The sequence below is a fragment of the Hydractinia symbiolongicarpus genome, chromosome 13, assembly GCF_029227915.1.
Source record: "Hydractinia symbiolongicarpus strain clone_291-10 chromosome 13, HSymV2.1, whole genome shotgun sequence".
In the NCBI taxonomy this organism is placed as follows: Eukaryota; Metazoa; Cnidaria; class Hydrozoa; order Anthoathecata; family Hydractiniidae; genus Hydractinia; species Hydractinia symbiolongicarpus.
The window spans coordinates 18,651,978-18,673,222 of record NC_079887.1 but is presented as its reverse complement, the minus strand read 5'-3'; the positions used below and the strand labels follow the sequence as shown (position 1 = coordinate 18,673,222).

At 37.7% G+C, this 21,245-nt stretch overlaps 1 protein-coding gene across 1 annotated transcript in view; it reads left to right on the top strand.

Annotated features, from left to right (window-relative positions):
• LOC130624339 (2-aminoethanethiol dioxygenase-like) overlaps window positions 1–6,528 on the top strand; it is a 44,849-nt gene extending 38,321 nt beyond the window's left edge. The window contains exons 10-12 of the mRNA XM_057439925.1: window positions 4,493–4,536; window positions 4,621–4,729; window positions 5,169–6,528. Of these exons, the coding sequence (XP_057295908.1) occupies window positions 4,493–4,536; window positions 4,621–4,729; window positions 5,169–5,258 (243 nt within the window). The 3' untranslated portion in view covers window positions 5,259–6,528. The remainder of the gene's footprint in view (window positions 1–4,492; window positions 4,537–4,620; window positions 4,730–5,168) is intronic.
• The last annotated feature ends 14,717 nt before the right edge of the window (window positions 6,529–21,245 follow it).

The following is a 21,245-nucleotide window of genomic DNA, read 5'->3' as shown; positions in this document are numbered from 1 at the left end:
TCACAACACCTTTGCGCCGCTGTTGCTGCCTTATCTGGAGTAAATTAATAATAACTGCTCGTTCTCTTGTGGTTACTTAAAAAAACAGCTGGTTCTCTGGTGGTTACTTCAAAATACTGGTGGTTATCTGGTGGTTACTTCGAAATACTGCTGGTTACTGTTGGTTACTGCTGGTTCCTACTTTTAGTATCTACGATGTTGAACATCGATAGAGCACCATGATGGAGTAGAATTAGCCAAAAAGACGAATTTAACATACAATAAGGAAAAATGTGCATTCAGAACAACTAGACTCAATATCCTTGGCTACGTGGTTAAAAATATAGGCAGATAAAGCCAGACCCTTTGCGACTCAACCTCTGCTCTTGTTTCTTTTATCCTATGGTGAATGTGATATTTATGTATTATTCAGTTATTTAGTACTCTGTTTTCTTATATTCTAGATAGGAAAAACCTTAATAACTAACAAAACATGAAGGTCTGATTTATTACACAAGTCTCAAGATAATATCATTAACTGTTGTTTTTAATGCTTAAAAGAATGTTTGCATTCGGGATTTTAAACCCGTCACTTTTTTTCTCGTGGAAATCATAAAGTTATTTCGGAGTCATTCGCGATCGCCATTCGCGACACGATTTGTTTCAGTGGAGAGTAAAAAGAAGACATTATGTTTGTTTACAATTTTTTTCTGTTAACAAATTTTACCTCCTTGCTATGGCTGATTTTGTTTCTTTTTATGAAAACCAAATTTGAAATTTATCCAAATAAATCCTCGCGAAAAATATAGAAAGTTTTAATTCGCAAAATTAAATCCTCGCGAAAACTTTAAAAATAGCTGGATCGCAAAATTAAATCGTGGGGAAACTAGAGTCTAAATTCTGAGTTAGTGACCCAGCAAAGATATGGTACTTGATACTTGATTTAAACCTGGACGTTTGATTCACAACTAAACAAGTTTGAGCGCCTTTCAAAACCTTTAAAGATAGCATCTGTATATGATCGGTATTTTAACAGGAAGATGTTCCTGGTAATTTTTTACGACGAAATTTTCTTCCAATGCTCCAAATGTGAATTTATCGTTGAGGTTTGCTCACAGTCCTAATTTATTTACGTCTTCCATACATGAGGCTGCTAAAATCCCAGGTACCAAAGGTACACATATGCTTATCAGTTTTCACCGCCATATCGAGCGTATACATTTTAAACATAGTCGTAGGAAAGCGTTATAGGAATAAGACGATGATGTTTCCTCTTGGTGGCACTCCTGAGCGATCAATATAAAAAGAATCTTTACCGCAGAATATTTATTGCGGCCATGTTTGTTTACATTACAGGCAATTAGTTGCCGACAGCCGAAATTTTAAGCAATGGTCCTATTGTTTTTAAATAAAAATTGCCTCTTCTCATTGGTTTGAAAACTTCTCTGCACGGGGAAAACTCTAATAACAAGTGCCAGGTTGGAGGGCCTATTTTGCTCGGCGACTAACTTAAGAAATTCGAGTAGCTGACATATGGAGGTCATTCTTGTCTCGATGATTCATGAGACGCGCGAAAACTGCGCACACGAGATTCGGTTTCTCTTGGTTTGCGTTATAATTTTTAATCTATGATCTATTATCATGGAAAAAGACCAAGCAAAGATTGATTCAACCGATTTTAAAAATAGGTGAATTCACTGTTTTTTTTATTTTATTTTTATCTCTGTTTATCGTGAAAAATAGTCATTTTTGATATACTCGTGTTGTAGAATATGATGGAGAATGACTATTTTCAAGTGACGAAGAAGATGATTCGTTCTTTAAATCTGATGCGATGTAAAGAAATATATTTTTTATTTTTGTGTTTATACATTATTAAAATTCTTCTACAGTAGCTATAATAGCGCGCATTTTATTTATTTATTATAGAGATGAAATTTTAAAAATACAAAAAAATCATGCGCAATCTCGTAAAAGAAAACTTGGTAAATCTATACAATAAATTAATTATTCATGATGTTTTAATTGCAATAATCCTTTTGTTAAAATAATAGTGGAGCAAAAACATAAAAGTAAATCTGACATGGAAGTGGAAAAAACCCAGAGATTGTAGAAAAAGCGCAAAGAAAACGTATTATTTTGCTAACAACTTTTACTTGTTTGCATTAGCTACGATTTGGTCACAAACTTAGAACAAGGTTTTCTTAATGACGTTTTAACATCATTTCATTGTCTTTACAAAAACGTGTATGTTATACCGTCGTAGACATTTCTTCTAATCAATGAAACTATACTGCTTTAGAAAGTTAGACAGAATGTGTCGACTCCTTACGAGAAGCTAAAGAAATAATTCAGCAACATGAAATAGAAACCGGAACATCGTATTCTAACTACTTTAAGGATGAATAACATAACATGAATACTGAACAGACAAACCGAAATAATATCTTCAATAATACTTTAAGGATGTAGCTTTCGGTGCAGACAGTAAGTTTTGACTAAATATTTAATAGAATATAGCTACATAAAATGTGATTTAAATTAAATTTTAATTTAAGCGTGGAAATAAGTTATCCAAATAAATTTTTGAATTAAAAGGAAAATGCATTTTGTTTGAAGACAAAAAATCTTCCATTTCTCAAATAATGTTCGACGGGATACCGTTTATAGTTGTTGGAACAAAAAGCCCATGGTACTGATAGGAACGCTTCTCACAAGAAAGAAAGAAAAGAAAATAAGCTAGAGCGAAAATTATCCTTCGAGATATTGTTTCCTTTCCAGATTACAAGGTGAAATAATATTTTTCCATTCAAGATTACCCGTAAATGCTATAGGATAACACCGTCCTAATATTATTTTATTGTTTATTTAGATAGACAAGTTAACTGAATGGAAGAAAAACTGCGCCAAAAAGTTGAAAAATGAATGGGCAGCTAATAAATCCCAAGTGAAGACCAACAGAGAAATTTGGATAAAAATATTAGATTGCCACGCAGACCATTTGTAAGGGGAGGTATTGTCAATATAATATAATGTAACGTATAAATACACTAAGGACGCTGTTGCAATTATATTAAACTTGAAATCGTTTCAGCGCGGTGGTATCAGTCAACAAATCGATTCAAGAATAATAACGAAAATTCACGAACTCGATGGTCAAGGAATAAGGCAAGTAAAAGAGATGGAAAGACACATAAAGATATATGTTCAAAACAAGTTGTTTTGTGATAAAATGGTTCCTTCACCAACAAACAGAACATTTTTTCCTACACGACGTGACATCACAAACCACATGTACATAAGCACAACAAAGTTACGTTTATCATAGATCGATCAAAATTTCTTATTGTAGAGGAGTTCATCGACAATGTGATAGATTGTAATACTGTAACTCCGCCTCAATCTCCACCTGTCATTAATTTGACCTCACCCCAGAAAACAGGAAAAACTGACGTTGTCCCGGGCCAGTTACTGAGTGAAAAAGAATTGTTGACTTTGCGTGAAATGGACAAAATTATCAACAACCATATGCTAACCGTGTGTTGTGGTATTTTTGGAAATGAAAGGATGGCGCAGTGTGACAAGTGCAAAAAATGGTTTCACGGAATGTGTGAAAACATACCAAACAGCGTTTTTAAGAAGTCCAACCAACAAGAATTGGTATTGCAAAATGTGTAAAAGTGTTTGTTGTAAATTTATCTTATCTCATAAGAAAAAAAAACAAAAACGAACGAAAGTGTTTTATTCCATTCCGCGTGGGTATTCAAGCCGTACGGGCATAGTTTGTTTAGATATTCGGAACAACTCGCGAAAACTCGTCCAAAATATTGTTTTTTATGAACCTCCGACCCGGCACTTGTTATTAGAGTTTTCCGGTCCATAGAAGCTAACTGAAAACATTGGATATAGCGTGGATATATTTTTTCATGTGACAGAAAAGGATAAGGCAAACAAAAGATAGGATAGAAACGGAAATTGATCTAAAACCAAGCTGTTTGAAGGCATTGAATCATATATTCGCAAACATGGGGAAAACGTTTCGAGCATACCTTCCTACAACGGCGTATCGTAAATACAGTTGTGTACATTGTCGAGCTCACTTAGCTAGCCACGATGACCTGATTTCAAAGGTAGCTATATAGCTAGCTATAGCGAGAAGGTCCTAAATTTTATATATCTATATACTCTACCAATGCTATGTTATTATATTTCTCCAGCACTTTGTTTATGTTTGCCCTTTTATATAGCTAGTACTACAAGTCAAAAATATTTTATCCTTCGATAAAAATACTTATTTTTATCGAAGGATAAAATATTTTTGACTTGACTATAGAACCACCTGGTGAACAGTAAATGCAAGCTAAAGTTGGACTATTTTAGTACTTTCTTAAATCTTAAAAAAGTCTGTAGCTGTAATATTATGTATCTACAACAATAACTTGCATTATACTTGAGTCAGATGACATTACAATGATTAGTTGTGTTGTCATCTGTAGCTGTTTTTTTGCTTTAGTCTTTTCAGGGGAGTCAAGGAAGAGCTTATTTGTTCAATTCTGTGTAAGTTTTGTTTTCTTTTGTTAAGAAATATTTTATTTTCCAACAACAAAAACTCTTTTTATCATGTTATTTTCATATTTTTAGATTAAATGTAGGATGTGGACCAGCTGAAGAAAGAATTTTGTTAACTGGCTTACATGCAGTTGCTGATATTTACTGCGAAAACTGCAAAACTACACTGGGCTGGAAATATGTAAGTTTCTTTTTTATTCAAAACTCAAGGACAAGGTTTTTTCTTCTCTTTTCCTGACAAAAGACAAAGTTAATCACTAAACTTTCCTGACGGATGTAATTCAATAAACAAATCATTATTGATTAGTGAACCACTAAAAGAAGTGATTTACATGAGTTAGTTATTCTCTGTAGCAAGACAGTTTTATTTTAATGTGGATGCTTACATAAACCAATTATTTTACTGTTATGGGGGGTTCATTAAGCAATTAAAGCAAACTATAATCCAGTTTGACAAGTGCAAAAATATCCCCAGCTGTATAAGAAAACCTACATAGCTGATGGAGAATGAAACATTATTTTCAAATAATGTATTTGTAATTGCATCCAAGAGACTTATAAATCTCAAATTTATTTTTTATCTTGCCATAAATAAAACTTATAAAATTTATTCCATTTAGGAACATGCATTTGAAAGTAGCCAAAAGTATAAAGAAGGAAAATTTATCATTGAAATGGCTCATATGTTGAAAGAAAATGGATGGGAATAAATAATCGTGTGTGGCTGTGGTGTTTGTTTTCAAGGCATGTCTTTTTAAAAAAATAACATTGCAATATCAGTTCTTCCAATTTTTTTAAAAGGGAATTTCATCCTCTTTCTCTTATTTATTTTTGTTATTGTACATATGTTAATAGAGTGGATATTTACCATCAGATTCAAATTTACCATCAGATGTCAGATTAAGTTAGTATTATATCACATCAGTTTTTTGATGTAACCCTATAAATTACATATATATATACATATTTTTGTGTGCATATGAAATATGTGATTACTTGGCGTAGTTTCAGACTTTTGAATGTTTATTTCTTGACAGACGTGTTAGAATAGAGTTCATATAAATATGGATATATAAACCACATTTTAGTTTACCGATCTTTTTGTGATCTTCCAAAAGTATTTTGTACAAACTTTACGTTTTTGTGTTATTTCTTGAATTTTTTTATTTTTCCTTTTCTAAATGGACTTTTAAAACTTGAAACCATTATTGAATAATTTTGTTCCATCAACAATACCAGGAGATGTTTCAGTCTTGCTAAATGTTTTTTTGTTAGATGTTATCTAAAGCCATTGGATATTTTAACCTAAAATTGATAATCATGCAACTAGATTTTTCACGCCTATAGTGTTTACACACTGTACTGGGCATGTGTTATATATTTTGTAGAAAATTTTGAACCCTAAATAATTTATATCTGGTATTGGTTTGTTCTTAGTAAAACATTTATCTAAATTTTTTTCAGAGTTCATGGAAGACAAATAATACAGATAAAACTTTTGCATCTGCAAATTTCTTAGTGTTCCATGTACATGCCAAGTTTTATATATATGAGTTTTATATGTTTTTCTCTTTTTACTTGAGAGGTCTTTATTATTTAAATTATATTCGTGATATTTGAAGGACGTCAGTGTTATTATTCCTGCTATAGCTCGACTTTCTGTCACTCAAATGCAAAGTTCATTTTATTGTGACGTAATGATTAAAAGGTTTTATACAAAACAATATTCTCCTCCATTGTTAACTTTTTCATTATATTTTCATTTGTTTGTAAGTACAGAAAGGGAGAACATTGTTTTGTTGTTATAAATGGTGTATTTATATGGTGTATGGATAAATTTGGGGTTTTTTCTTTGCCAAGCAAAAGCTTGATTTAAAGTACTTTATGAAGATAAATCTTTTTTCACAGTTGGTCGCCATGTTATATTTAGGAAGAAAAGATTATTATTCAACCGCTAAAATAATGGCTTTTTAAGCTCAATTTTTTCTTCTATTTAAAGAAAAATTTTCACGAACAACCAGAAAGTGAAAGCCACGGAATTTTTCATTCGAAATATACCCATCGAGTTAAAATTTCTCCCGAAATTCGTGCTACCGTATTTTCCGGTATATAACCCGCACATCGTATAACCTGCAGCTCAGCTTTTTTAGGGAGTTATAAACTAAATGCTATCAGATAGCCCGCACCTTCGTATAACCCGCATAAAATTTCAATCGATGTGTTTTACTTACCCGCACCTTTGCATAACCCGCATCGTGTTAAGAAAAAACTTCAGCGTATTTTTACTTACCTTAATCATTTTATAATCATGTGCGTGTGTTCTGTTTTTTTCATGATGGAGACAAATCGGGGACGTTTAAACTCGTGAACCCCAAACACGAGAACCGAGTGTCTGAACTAGCGACTCTCTCAGTCTTAACTTCCTTGTCTCCGATTGCCGAAATAATAATGAATTAAAATTAATTTGACAATGCTGTTTTCCTTTTATTTGTAAACATTAGTTTCAGCCAACTATATCCCTTCTTCTTCTTCTGTCGGACACCATTCTGTTTCTGTTTAACCTTTTTAGCATTTTCTAATTTATGACCTGAACTTTTACACCAACGCAGGATATCAAGCTTAAGTCCAGTAGCCTAATTAATTGCTATTATTTTGAAGTTTTGTTTATTTAGTTGGAAATAAGAATTTCTTATCCTATTGTCATGCAGGGTAACACACGGTCATTTACGGCAGGAAAAAAAGTGTTTCCGCTGTTTTTATTAAACCGAAGTTGCAGTAAAGTTTTTTGGAAAAATGTATTACGCCTATCCGATTTTACGTCTGGTACAAATTAGGCAGGGGTAAAAACAAACCCCAAAACCCCTCACCGGAGCCTCAGGGGACATAAGGCAAAACTCGGCCTCAAATTGACATCTTTAAGATGCATTGAATTTTGGATTTGTTGTACGAAACAGTTGTGGACCTTAGTTTCACCTTTGCCTATGCCATGGCAGGCAAGAAATTGTTGGGCATAACAAGGCCCTCTACCAAGATGGACACCAACGACGTTCTCAAAACGATGGCCTATTTTGCAGCAGGCCGGGCGAGCGGCGAGATGGTCGTCTCTAAAGGGTGGTTACCCGCAAGTATGTCCCCAAGTCGAAATAAGTGACCACAACTCGTGTTTGTCCTCCTAGGTCAAAAACGAGTCAGCATGGATGGAAAATGTAAGTGTTCAAAATGTAAACACTTTTTATCCTTGGACAGTTTCAGGATAAGGCGTAGCGGTCAAATAACACGAATGTGCATCAAGTGCCTCGATGCTAGCAAGGCGTCAAAGGAGCGTACAAAGTGCTCCCATCAAAGACAGAGACTCCAATGTATAGAATGCGGGGGAAGTGAAATTTGCCATCATCAAAGATTGAGAGCCTATTGTAAAGAGTGCAAAAGTAGACAGATTTGCCATTATCAAAGGCAGAGGGCCTATTGCAAAGACTGCAAGGGAACTCAGTTTTGCCACCATGAAAAACATAGAGCAATATGCCCCATTTGCAACCCCCACGGACATATCGCTTCCGTTGTACGATGTCGAACCCACAAGGCTCTAAAAGGAAACAAGGAGCTCAGCTCCCAGGAATATCTTGGTTGCGACATGGCTACGCTTCGGCCCCATACTGAAGCCCAGTTTTCCGATGGGATGGCATGGGATAATTATGGAGAGTGGCATATAGATCACCGATTAAATATAGGGAAAATGGTGATGCCCCGCCGCTTGATGAGGTAGCGAAAAGACTACACTACACCAATACGCAACCTATGTAGGCAAGCGAAAATATAGCCAAGGGTAGCCGATATGTCTCGGAATAGACCCGAAATAGGGCATCCGGTAAAACTTAGGGACAAACACGAGTTATGGAAGGAACCAAGTGCTGGTACCGCAATACTAAATGGACATCAGACGTAGTAGGGCATGCAAAAACTGCTTCCCCCAGACAGGTTCAAAATTAGGAGGAATAGTCTAACGAAAAGTTTCATGGTTTGCCTGGCCAAAGTGAAGGAGAGGCGGAATGTTAAAAAGAAGGACATCGAGGACGTTGAAATGGACCCGCTTGCTATTGATATGGAAATTAGAGGGTTTAAACAGAATGAGAATTACCTGATTCTCTATGACCTACTCACATATAACATTATACCCCGGGTTACCGAACTCATCGGGAATAGCCCGGAGAAGGCAAGGCTCGTTGAGAGGTATCGCAATGCACTGCGGTGCCTACAAAAGATATTAAGATATACTCCACTACCCCCGCAATACAAGGCTCGAGGGACCAAGCTATGCCCCGCTTGTCGGGGGTTCCTGGAAAACAACCATGGGGGTAAATGGATTTGCGGGGCATTTGCGGTCCTGTACCCCAAATTTCACGACAGGAAGTGGAGCAACTATTAAAATAAAATGTTGGATGTCGTAAGAAATCCACACACGGCAAATTTCACAGGTCCTACAGGCTGTGGTAAGACACAGCGCGTCCTGGACCTGTTGGAAAATGAGTACCGGAAACAGTTCCAGAATATTGTCATTTTGTGCCCAACTATACGGTGGAATGCCACCTATTTTGATAGGGCATCGCTATGGAAGGACCCCTATGTATTTCTGATAGACCCAGGAAATGAGCTGTTTGAATGGATAGCGAAATTATCCTCGTTGCTGCCAGGGGAGGAGAACTTGTTTGTGATTGATGACGTCATAGCCGATGAAGGCCTCGATAAACGTCGAAAATGACGAGCCCTTCGCGTCTATTACTATATCTTGTACCGTGAGATTTTTACCTCTTAGCTGCTGCAGGTATTTCCCATGGTTAGGAGTATATTTTGCTCTTGAATTATATGAATATATGTTCATTGTTTCTTAAAACAGTGATATATAACCGACATTTCGAATCCCACGATATTTGATGAATATCTGAGTGAAGGCACCAGAATAGCGCTAAAAAAATTAGTATCCGCCCCAGGTGGGTGAATCTTTATAAAAAGAGTGAATTCAATATCTATAAAGCAAGTGCCGAGATGAGTGACGGGACGTTTAATGTAGGGCCATTGGAAGCTGGGCTTGTATAGAATCGAGGATCTCTCGGCTATTGTCAAAAACCAAGCAGGGGATAGGATAGAGCTATTTGTACTCAGGACCGGCGTGAGTAGGATTAGAGTTAATAAAGGGTATGTTGTGATAATTGATCAACCGCTGCAGGACCTTATGGGGTATGCTTTTAATAACAAAGTACTATTTTCAGCAGGTGACTACGACAGCAAGTACAATACTGACATTCATCAGAGGCTGAGAATCGTATGCCCCCAGATAGATAAAGATTACTGTCTTTTAAATGGTAAGAAATCCAATATAATAGCAATACTCCCTATCAAAGAGCTTACTGCTTGGGGGGATATGCTTACCTGGAATTTTAATAACCCTGTTTACCTCCCCATTAAGGGTTCAACAGATAGGTTAGATTTCATGCTCATAAATGAATATCAAGATGAAAAGAACCCTCTCGCGTCAATAAAATTGCATTTGCTTATAGAATAAATGACTGATATCATGAAATTATATCCGAGCTTACCACCGAGTGCACCTGATAAAGAAAATGAGGGGCAGACATACAGGTTAAAAAAGATTGAAGAGATCGAGGCTTTCTTCCGGGGTGAGATTAAAGATCGGTATAACCTCACTAAAAAGTTTAAAATGCATGGAACATGGATTAGATTTTGCGATCACGGATTGTTGAGTATCTCCGTGATAACCTCAAGTGTCGGTATTGGAGCATTATTATCAGGATTGGGAGCTCCCCTGAGCGTGGCCGTGGGAGGCATCGCAATAGCCGTAGGACTTGGTCAGGCAGGTTTAAGGAACGCTGCGAAAAAGCTGGATGCAAAATCCAAGAAGCATGAATCAATAAGATTATTGGCAGAGACTAAGCTTAGTAGTATAGTTGATCTCATTAGCAGGGCTATCGAAAATGGTGTGATATCCGATTATGAGTTTAGCCTTATTATGCAGGGGAAGCAAAAATATATGGTGCTAAAGGAGCAGATACGTCAGAGGACTAAGAAGGCTGTGACAATGATCAACGATAACGAGCGCGCGGAATTGTTGGCACAGGGAAGACAGGAGGCCAGAGCAGAACTGTTAAAAAACTTGCAGTATGCTCAGTATGTAAGCGCTACCTTGGTATTTCTGAAGCCATTATGGATGCTTCCGTAAGTTAAATGACATTGTAAGTGAGGAACTATCATCATAGCGGGATGCTCCCTTGCTATATAGCCCCCCCCCTGGTGTTCTGATTAGTAGGGCGGTAATTCTATTATCATTTTTATGACCAATCACAAATCTAGCATCCTTGACTTTATTGGCTTGTATTGGATCGCTAAGTACAATGTTTTCGATCTTTATATCAAAGATGTTAAATGCAGCTAGGTTTATATAAAAAGCCGTTGTTTCAATATCATTTCCATAAAATTTAACATCCCGTTTATTTATGAAATTTAGACTCTAACTAGGGTTTTTACAAGGACAGCACCCACCATTGTACGTGATAAACATCATGTAATTCTGCCAACACAGCATTTTCCCGCATATAATTAACCTCCGTCCACACTTGCATCTATCATATTTATCGAGATCAATTCCACATTCATCACAATACTCAGTCATTTATTTTTAAAGGCTTCGGGTAACCATGGCTCTGAAACGATTTGGAACATACTCGAACATCAAGGGATTGCGTTCAACGGCTCTGATACACACTTCTAAGGTCTTGAAATGGTTGGGGACATACTTGAGCAACCATGGATCCTTCGTAGTAGCCTTGATGCACATGTCTTTTGTTTTGCAGTGATCTGGAATAGAACAGAGATATCAGGGGTAGCGCTCAGTGTCTCTGATATTGAGCTCCTGATAAATATCCATATTTATTTTGGAATAATTCAGAGAGGACATGATAATTTTTACTCATATTCTGTATAATAGCATATATACTACATATGCTATTGCGCATGCGTTGATGTTATATGATTTAATATTATTATGTGTTGGTATTTAATATTATTTTTGTTGATATCAGCATATGATTTTGTTTTTTACTTGTTTTTGGATGGGGTGGTGATGGCAGTGGTGGAAGCGGGGTTTTGGGGGGTAAAGGTGTAGGAGGAGGTCGGTGTACTTAAATTCACTCCTTACTACTGCTAGCCGTACTTAACTTAATTTCGTTCTATTGAACATTTTCAAGCACATGCAGTCGTTTCTTTTACGATAGGACCCAGCCGTACCTTAGTATTGTCCAGACGCTTCTTAGTTTGGCTAGGCGTACCGAACATAATCTCCATTTTATTGAACGTTTTCAAGCACATAAAGTTGTTTTATATATGAGAGGACCAAGTCGTACCTTAATGTTGTCCAGCCGGACGTAATTTTAGTTATTCGTACCTAATTGAATTTAGTTTTTATCGAATGTTTTTAGCACATAAAGTTGTTTCTTCTATGATGGGACCCAGGCGTGCCTTAATATTGTCCAGCCGTACCTTATTTTAGCAAGCCGCAGCTAAGATAATTTCGTTTATCTTGAACATTGTTCCAGCATTTAAAGAAGTTTTTTACACGATAAGACCCAGCCGCATGTTAATATTGTCCAGCTGTATCTTATTTTAACTAGCCATACTTAACTTAACTTGGTTCTATTGAACATTTTCAAGCACATAAAGTTGTTTCCTCTATGATAGGACCCAGGCGTACCTTAATATTGTCCAGCCGTGCCTTACTTTATTTATCGGTACCTAACTTAATTTAATTTTTATTGAACGTTTTTAGTACAAAAAGTTGTTTCTTCTATGATGGGACCCAGGCGCACCTTAATATTGTCCAGCCGTACCTTATTTTAGATAACCGTACCTAATTTAATTTCGTTTTTACTAAACATTTTTAACATTGGAAGTTGTTTCTTATATGATGAGACCCAGCCGCACCTTAATATTGTCCGGCCGTACCTTATTTTAGTTAGCCGCACTTAATATAATTTCGTTTATACTGAACACTCTTTCAGCATTTAAAGAAGTTTTTTATATGACAGGACCTAGCCGCATCTTAATATTGTCCAGCCGTACCTTCTTTTGGGCAGCTGCAGTGTACTTAATTTCGTTCTATTGAACATTTTCAAGCACATGAAGTCGTTTCTTTTATGATAGGGCCCAGCCGTACCTTATTATTGTCCAGAAGTACCTTATTTTGGCTAGTCGTGCCTAACATAATCTCCCTTTTATTGAACGTTTTCAAGCACATAAAGATGTTTCCTATATGATAGGACAAAGTCGTACTTTAATATTGTCCATCCGTACCTTATTTTAGTTATCCGTACCTAACTTAATTTAGTTTTTATTAAACATTTTCAAGCACATAAAGTCGTTTCTTTTATGATAGAACCCAGCCGTACCTTAATATTGTCCAGTCGTACCTTATTTTAGCTGGCCGTACCTAACTTAATTTCGTTTTTATTAAATATTTTTAGCAATTGGAGTTGTTTCCTATATAGACCCAGCCGTAAACAAACAAAACACGCTCCAGTAAACTTCCAGAGGGTTTGAAAAAAAGTGCCGCCAAAAGGTACATTTTAACCGCGGAATGCACGTGATCCATTTTGTCCAATCAAACCAAAAATGTTTATTTTTCAAAAAATTAGCCCCGTACTAGCCAATCCCCAGTTTCTCCGGGCACAATGTTTCAAGGACCAATGACATTACATTTACATTTACATGTTCAATAACCTGACGAATCAGAAAATGTTTAAATGTTAATAAACCGTAAACCTGGTATTGGGAATCAGCGTCCCCCATCCATACGGTTCCTGACCTACATGTTATACCCACAGTCGCCAGTGTATTTGCAGCAAAATACCTGAGCATGTTACAAACAATTTTCTTATATGCTTTGTACAGAAACAAATTTTGAAATCACAATGTAAATAAATACTTTTTAAGAATAAAAACAACTTTAAATCTGCCATCCATGTCATTAACTATCTTTAAAATAAATAAAACATCTTACTACCCTTGCTACCCTTGAAAATAGAGAGACACATGAAAGTGACACTAATTCAAAAACTTCTTTATTATAACGAGTCGTGTTTCTTAGCTTAAAATAATAATAATTGTTCAGATAATGCTAAGAACAAATATAATTAAGAAACCTGGTTAAATACATATAAACATTTTTGTTTGATATACATGGCATTTTTTTTTATTATTCTATGAATAAGAGTGATAACTGTGTGCTAGAGATGGAGCAGTGCGATTATATCTCCTTTCTTAGCCACATAGCAACCAAGATAACTATCTTTTTTCTAGCCCTGTCCAGTATTCGAACCTGGATCACTCATTTGCAAGAGTGTCATAGCCATTAGACCAACAGGGCATGAATATATATATATATAAAACTTTACAGGTACATTAATAAGGACGAAAATTAATATAAACGAAATTATGTTAGCTGCGGCTAACTCAAATAAGGTCCTTCCGAACAATAATAAGGTATGGCTGGGTCCTATCATAGAGGAAACAACTTTATGTGCTAAAAACGTTCAATAAAAACTGAGAATAAGGTACGCCTGGCAATATTAAAGTGCACATGGGTCCTATCGTATCAGAAACATCTTCAAATGCTAAAATAATGTTCAATAAAAACAAAGTTATGTCAGCTGCGGCTTACTAAAATAAGGTACGACCGGACAAGGTAGGTACGGCTAACTAAAATAACATACGGCCGGACAATATTAAGATACGGCTCGGTCTTATCATATAAGAAACAACTCCAAATGCTAAATAAAAAATAAATAAATAAATAAATGTTTAATAAAAAGGAAAATTAGTTAGCTACGGCTAGCCAAAATCAGGTACGACTGAACAACATTAAGGTACGGCTGGGTCTCTCATAGATGAAACAGCTTTATGTGCTAAAACTGTTCAAGAAGAACTAAATTAAGGTAGGTACGGCTAGCTAAAATAAGGTACGGCTGGAAAGTATTAAGATGAGCTAGTGTAGAGATGGAATATAACCAGGATTTTTTAAAAACACGGTCAAACTCTCATATAAATTATTATACAGAATTTTGCTTGTGACGTCACAACTTTTCGTCACGCCTCATTGCACAAAATTCCGCTAATAATCAACGCATGCGCAGTAACACGTGACCAACATGTTGAGTAGGGGAAATTACTATACTCAACATCCTGCCCGTTTGTTCGAGGGTCTCTCTCTACCCCAGAGATGTAAAAGAAGAATAGAATGCTTAAAATGCCAACAATGTAGACAATATTTATCTATATACAGCTGACAAAATGTTGCATCGGGTGCATTGATGCTAGACATGCTGATGCCTTGGCAAAACGTCGGAAAAAATATGGTAATGGTGGAGGATTATCGCCCCTGTAACTGTGGTAAATAGAATGGAACAATGTAACGACTGTGAAAGTGTACTCGATGCATATGATAAATGTACCTGCGGGCGTAGGTTCATTGTAAGCGGTAAAATGTTATGCTGGTACTGCTACCATGCATATATCATATATAATGGAGGCGGCTGTGCGTGCACAATGACATGTAATTCTCTGGAGTCGTTTGAAATATACAATAAAGAAGATGGTACAATTTGAAAATGAACTTGTTAAATCTAAATTATTCTATAATTTTGTCTCTACGTTTGCAGACATTAACAATATCAATGTAGACTACCTGACGGTATCAGATCCCATGCCTGCCAATGGGGGCAACGACAAACGATATGTGGTGGGGTATCATACACATGACGTTATGGTAGCCCTTAGGGTAAAGAGGCCTAAAACCTGGTTCCCGAATGGGGTGACTGAGTACAAATTCAACCAACCAGGCCTAATAGATATCGATTTCAGGGCAATACGAGTGTCCTCTTCCAGGTAGTCTTCGATTATGGTAGGTTTATCGATATCCGTGATGTACAGTTGTTTCATCTTTGTTTTAAAACAAAGATGAATATATACTCGTACAACCACAAGGCAAAGTACAAAAGTAAAAGGGGGAGTGGCCACTTGGTGAAAGCAACTTGGAACATCAGGACCTGTACGTGAGTGCAGACTCCCATATTTCCGTGATATTCCCCGAGTTTGCCAAGTATGCCATCAAAGTTCCAACAACCCACCTCGATGACCCCGTTCAACTGGGTTGGATAGGGCAGGCGTTGCACTATTGCAATATCCAGGTTAATTTCTCTACCCATTGCGCGACAACGGCAATAGGGATATGTGCCAAGCACATGACGGGTTCGGTACACCTTATCAACTCGATCTTTAAATTCCATGTCTATTACCACATGCGTCGTATTCTAGCAAGGATGAAGGAACCCGTGCCATATGACGATGGCTTCTCACAGTACAAAAACCCATACTCGAGCCCCGGATACTCCCAGGTATTCCGCGAGTACGGTGCAGATCCTAATAGCCTCTACAAATTCAAGGCTGTCATGTCGTCATTGACAGATGGCAGATGGTGCCCGCAGGTTGACGGTGATTGGGCCACGTTACTATGCCCACAAGCCAAGGTCTGACGTCAGAGGGTCTGACCAGGCTGAGTGAGAGTATCCGGGTTTTTGTGGTCCTATTTCTGGGGCCAAAGCATCCCTTCTAGGGACCGGTGCAGACAACTATACAGCAAAGCAAATTTTAGTACAAAAATTTGAGGCTATGGTCCAAACGCAAGAAAATGTAAGCCATGACATCACTGAATTCCAAAATGTTCTGCAGTATGCCCGGACCCCAGTGAACTTCGACGTCATGCATGGTGTGTATATGCTGCCATCCGATATGAACTTGCGCATAGGCAAAATTGTCGGGTACACTAATAATTATATTTTGATCGCACCATCCAATGTAATGATCGGTATGCGGCTTGACCTGAATAACAAGCCTATTGTGCAGCATGCCACACCTATACATACCATACCACCTACACACAAGGTTTGTATCTGTACACAGGTTTGTATCTGACCAACGGTTTTTAGGTTACCATCTTGATTTGTAACCACTATTTCCTTGAAGGTTTTCTTACTTTACACTATCTCCTTAACAATTAGATGATTCCCCTTGTCTTCTCTGAAGGCATCGTAATACCTCGCATTAATCTGTAACCCCAATTTCTCCGACATTCGATCGTAAAGTCCATCGATCTTTGATTTTAGTAGTTTTTGCCTCTGCCCCATCAGCGTATCCCCCTGGTGTTGTTCTGTTGAAGGCCCGGACGTTCCTGGGAGTTTTGGCGTTCCAGGAAGTTTTGACGTAGTATCATCGGGTTTATCCGGATGGCTCCCATCCTCTTCGTCATCATCAATATCAATGTCAGGTACAAATACTGAATTATTCGGCATTCTTTTATTTAAAATTTCCCTATATAATAAATATGAGTGCATTTGGAACGACGCTAGACCCATATACAGAGATGAAGCAACTCTTTGATATCAAGGGCCGAAAACAAAGGGTTCAGATAAGCCACATACCTTCAACCATCGAACACAACGAGGACCTGCATGTGGATACACCTAATATGTCCGGGAATGATGTCATCTTTCCAGGGTCCATCAAACTCTTATTTGACCTGACGCTGACGGTGACCGATACAAAACGTAGTATTGTCAGTAACATTGGCAAAGGCCTGATACGAAACCTACGCATCACTTTGAATGGTAACGAGGTACAGAATATAGGCGACTACAATACCCTGGCAGTATATAGGGACCTCTGGCTGTCAACATTTGATAGGGACAACAACCTTGTTTTATAGGGCATTAACCCCAATGACGGGACCATTGGGGCCCTGCAGGTCAAAGCTAGTGATCATGTAGGTACCAATGAAGAAAAGGCGATTGTTGCCGTGTATGGTAATACGTTCTGTATACCCTTGGGAAAAATGTTTGACCTGACGAGGGACCTACCCTTTTATGCAGCGGGATTATACGACAGGCTACAATTCGTTATCAATTTCGCGGCTTTTGGTGACGACATCAAGGATGCCGGGACAGCAGCCTCGGGGTCCACGGCAGCCAAGGCAGCCGATGCCACCTATAAGATTAACAACATTAGGCTTGAATTTGACAAGCTCACTCACGAATGTCTCGCGGGCGCTATGTGTTCCAGTATGCAAGATTGGCTCTGCAAGGTTATCCCTATGAAAAAAGAAGATACCTCATACAATTTACAGATTGACACCCCTCGAAGTCATTTAAGGGTATCATGCTACTCTTCATAGATCCTGGGAAAGTGAAGGCTTACGCTGGCGTTAACGAGGTCTTTTACAATCCAAAAATTGAGAAGATCAGAGTCACTGTCGATGGAGAGCCTAATGAGTTGTACTCTCATGCAATGCTCCCCACGATGGTAGCCACGACTCGAACGTCCGATTGGGCAATTCTTTAACAAACGGTATGCCCTGTTTGTAGACTTTCGGGCGTCTCCTGATCATACCCTACATGGTAGTGGAAGGCCTCTACAACGTCTGTCCGATGGGTTTACCCTACATATCACAAAGAAGGCAGACGGAACCGGGGATTTCATGGCTTACGTCTACCTCTTACAGGATGCCCAGTTGAACATCTTGTACGGTAAGTTCCATTCTGTGGAATACTGAAGAAATAAAGAGACATGGCAACTATAGCCGTGACCGTGGCAGGCGCGGCAATCAACGCATTGGCGTTCAGTGGGACCAATTTTCTATTTAGCAAGCTCTCGGGACACGGCGAGGCGGAACGAAGACGTCACGCGGAGGCTATGAAAAAGTTCAATGCAGCTCAGGCGGAGTGGATCAGGAAAAGGCAAGATAAGCTCGACTGGTTCGCCAAGCAAAGGAAGATGCAAATAAGGCGGCAAAAGTCTGAGTGGACTCGATGACGATATGTTTCGGTTCTACATCGCCTCAGACAAAAAAGCCCCCCGCAGTTAGTCTTTTAACTCTATTTACCCTCGAAGCAGCAACAGGATGGTCAGTTAACGTTCGTCCTTGGGTCGTTGTCTCTACTGGGCTTTGTGGCTTATAAATACCTATAGAAACGTTTTTCTGACATATAATAAAGACATGTCAGAAAAATCACCACATATTACCGAAGAAGAGACTGAAAAGCTAAGGCAAATTTACTATATGCCAGAACATCTCTGGGTCGGACGTAAATCTATTAAATTACTCGCGAAGGAGAGTGGTCTCTCGAAGAAGAAGGTTACTCATTGGCTATCCAGGCAACTCTTGTGGTTGAGACACATCAGGGGTCCAAAACGTATAGACTACCCCCACTTTACCATCACAACACCGAATGACATGCACCAGTTTGATTTACTATACATGCCCCATGATCGTTTGTACGGTAATACATATAAATACATCCTGATTGCTAGAAATGTTCAAAAAAAAAAAAACGAAATTAAGTTAGGTACGGCTAGCAAAAATAAGGTACGGCTGGACAATATTAAGGTACGGCTAAGTCCTATCATAAAAGAAACGACTTTATGTGCTTGAAAATGTTTAATAGAACGAAAATAAATTAGGTACGGCTAGCTGAAATCAGATACGGCTGGACATTATTAAGGTACGGCTGGGTCTGATCATATAGAAAAGAAAATTCAAGTGCTAAATATGTTAAATAAAAATGAAATTAATTTAGGTACAGACAGCTGAAATAAGGTACGGCTGGAAAATATTAAGGTACGGCTGGGTCTTATCATATAAGAATCAACTTTATGTGCTAACACCGTCCAATAAAAACTAAATTAAGTTACGTACGGATAACTGAAAAAGGTACGGCTGGACAATTTTAAGATGCGGCCGGGTCCTATAATATAAAAGCCTTCTTTAAATGATGAAACAATGTTCAATATAAACGAAATTAAGTTAGGTACGGGAAGCTAAAATAAGGTACGGCTGGACAATACTAAGGCGCGGTTGGGTCCTGTCATTTATTATTAAAGAGGGCGGCGTTTAATCGACGGTACTCCTCGGCCTCCGTACATTTCGGGTTGGAAAATCTGGCATTTTCAAACGACCTTCTTGCAGAGCAGGACGTTGAAGGTCAGGCGTAGCTGAGCAGCACGTATTTTGGAAGCAGCTCACTTTTCAACTTCAAACTATTGCTTAAGATGCTCGCTCATTTTGCTACTCGATCATCTTGAATTGCCTTAGCCGGTTTACGCAAATTTTCAACAAATGGACAGGTAAAAATTAAATTAAGTTAGGTACCGATAAATAAAATAAGGCACGGCTGGATAATATTAAGGTACGCCTGGGTCCTATCATAGAGGAAACAACTTTATGTGCTTGAAAACGTTCAATAAAAGGGAGATTATGTTAGGCACGACTAGCCAAAATAAGGTACTTCTGGACAATATTAAGGTACGGCTTGGCCCTATCATAAAAGAAACGATTTTATGTGCTTGGAAATGTTCAATAGAACCAAGTTAAGTTAAGTACGACTAGTTAAAGTAAGGTACAGCTGGACAATATTAACATGCGACTGGGTCTTATCGTGTAAAAAACTTCTTTAAATGCTGGAACAATGTTCAAGATAAACGAAATTATGTTAGCTGCGGCTTGCTAAAATAAGGTTCGGCAGGACAATATTAAGGCACGCCTGGGTCCTATCATAGAAGAAACAACTTTATGTGCTAAAAACATTCAATAAAAACTAAATTCAATTAGGTACGGATAACTAAAATTACGTCCGGCTGGACAACATTAAGGTACGACTTGGTCCTCTCATATAGAAAACAACTTTATGTGCCTGAAAACGTTCAATAAAATGGAGATTATGTTCGGTACGCCTAGCCAAACTAAGAAGCATCTGGACAATACTAAGGTACGGCTGGGTCCTATCGTAAGAAACGACTTCATGTGCTTGAAAATGTTTAATAGAACGAAATAAAGTTAAGTACGGCTAGTAGTAGTAAGGAGTGAATTTAAGTACACCGACCTCCTCCTACACCTTTACCCCCCAAAACCCCGCTTCCACCACTGCCATCACCACCCCATCCAAAAACAAGTAAAAAACAAAATCATATGCTGATATCAACAAAAATAATATTAAATACCAACACATAATAATATTAAATCATATAACATCAACGCATGCGCAATAGCATATGTAGTATATATGCTATTATACAGAATATGAGTAAAAATTATCATGTCCTCTCTGAATTATTCCAAAATAAATATGGATATTTATCAAGAGCTCAATATCAGAGACACTGAGCGCTACCCCTGATATCTCTGTTCTATTCCAGATCACTGCAAAACAAAAGACATGTGCATCAAGGCTACTACGAAGGATCCATGGTTGCTCAAGTATGTCCCCAACCATTTCAAGACCTTAGAAGTGTGTATCAGAGCCGTTGAACGCAATCCCTTGATGTTCGAGTATGTTCCAAATCGTTTCAGAGCCATGGTTACCCGAAGCCTTTAAAAATAAATGACTGAGTATTGTGATGAATGTGGAATTGATCTCGATAAATATGATAGATGCAAGTGTGGACGGAGGTTAATTATATGCGGGAAAATGCTGTGTTGGCAGCATTACATGATGTTTATCACGTACAATGGTGGGTGCTGTCCTTGTAAAAACCCTAGTTAGAGTCTAAATTTCATAAATAAACGGGATGTTTAAATTTTATGGAAA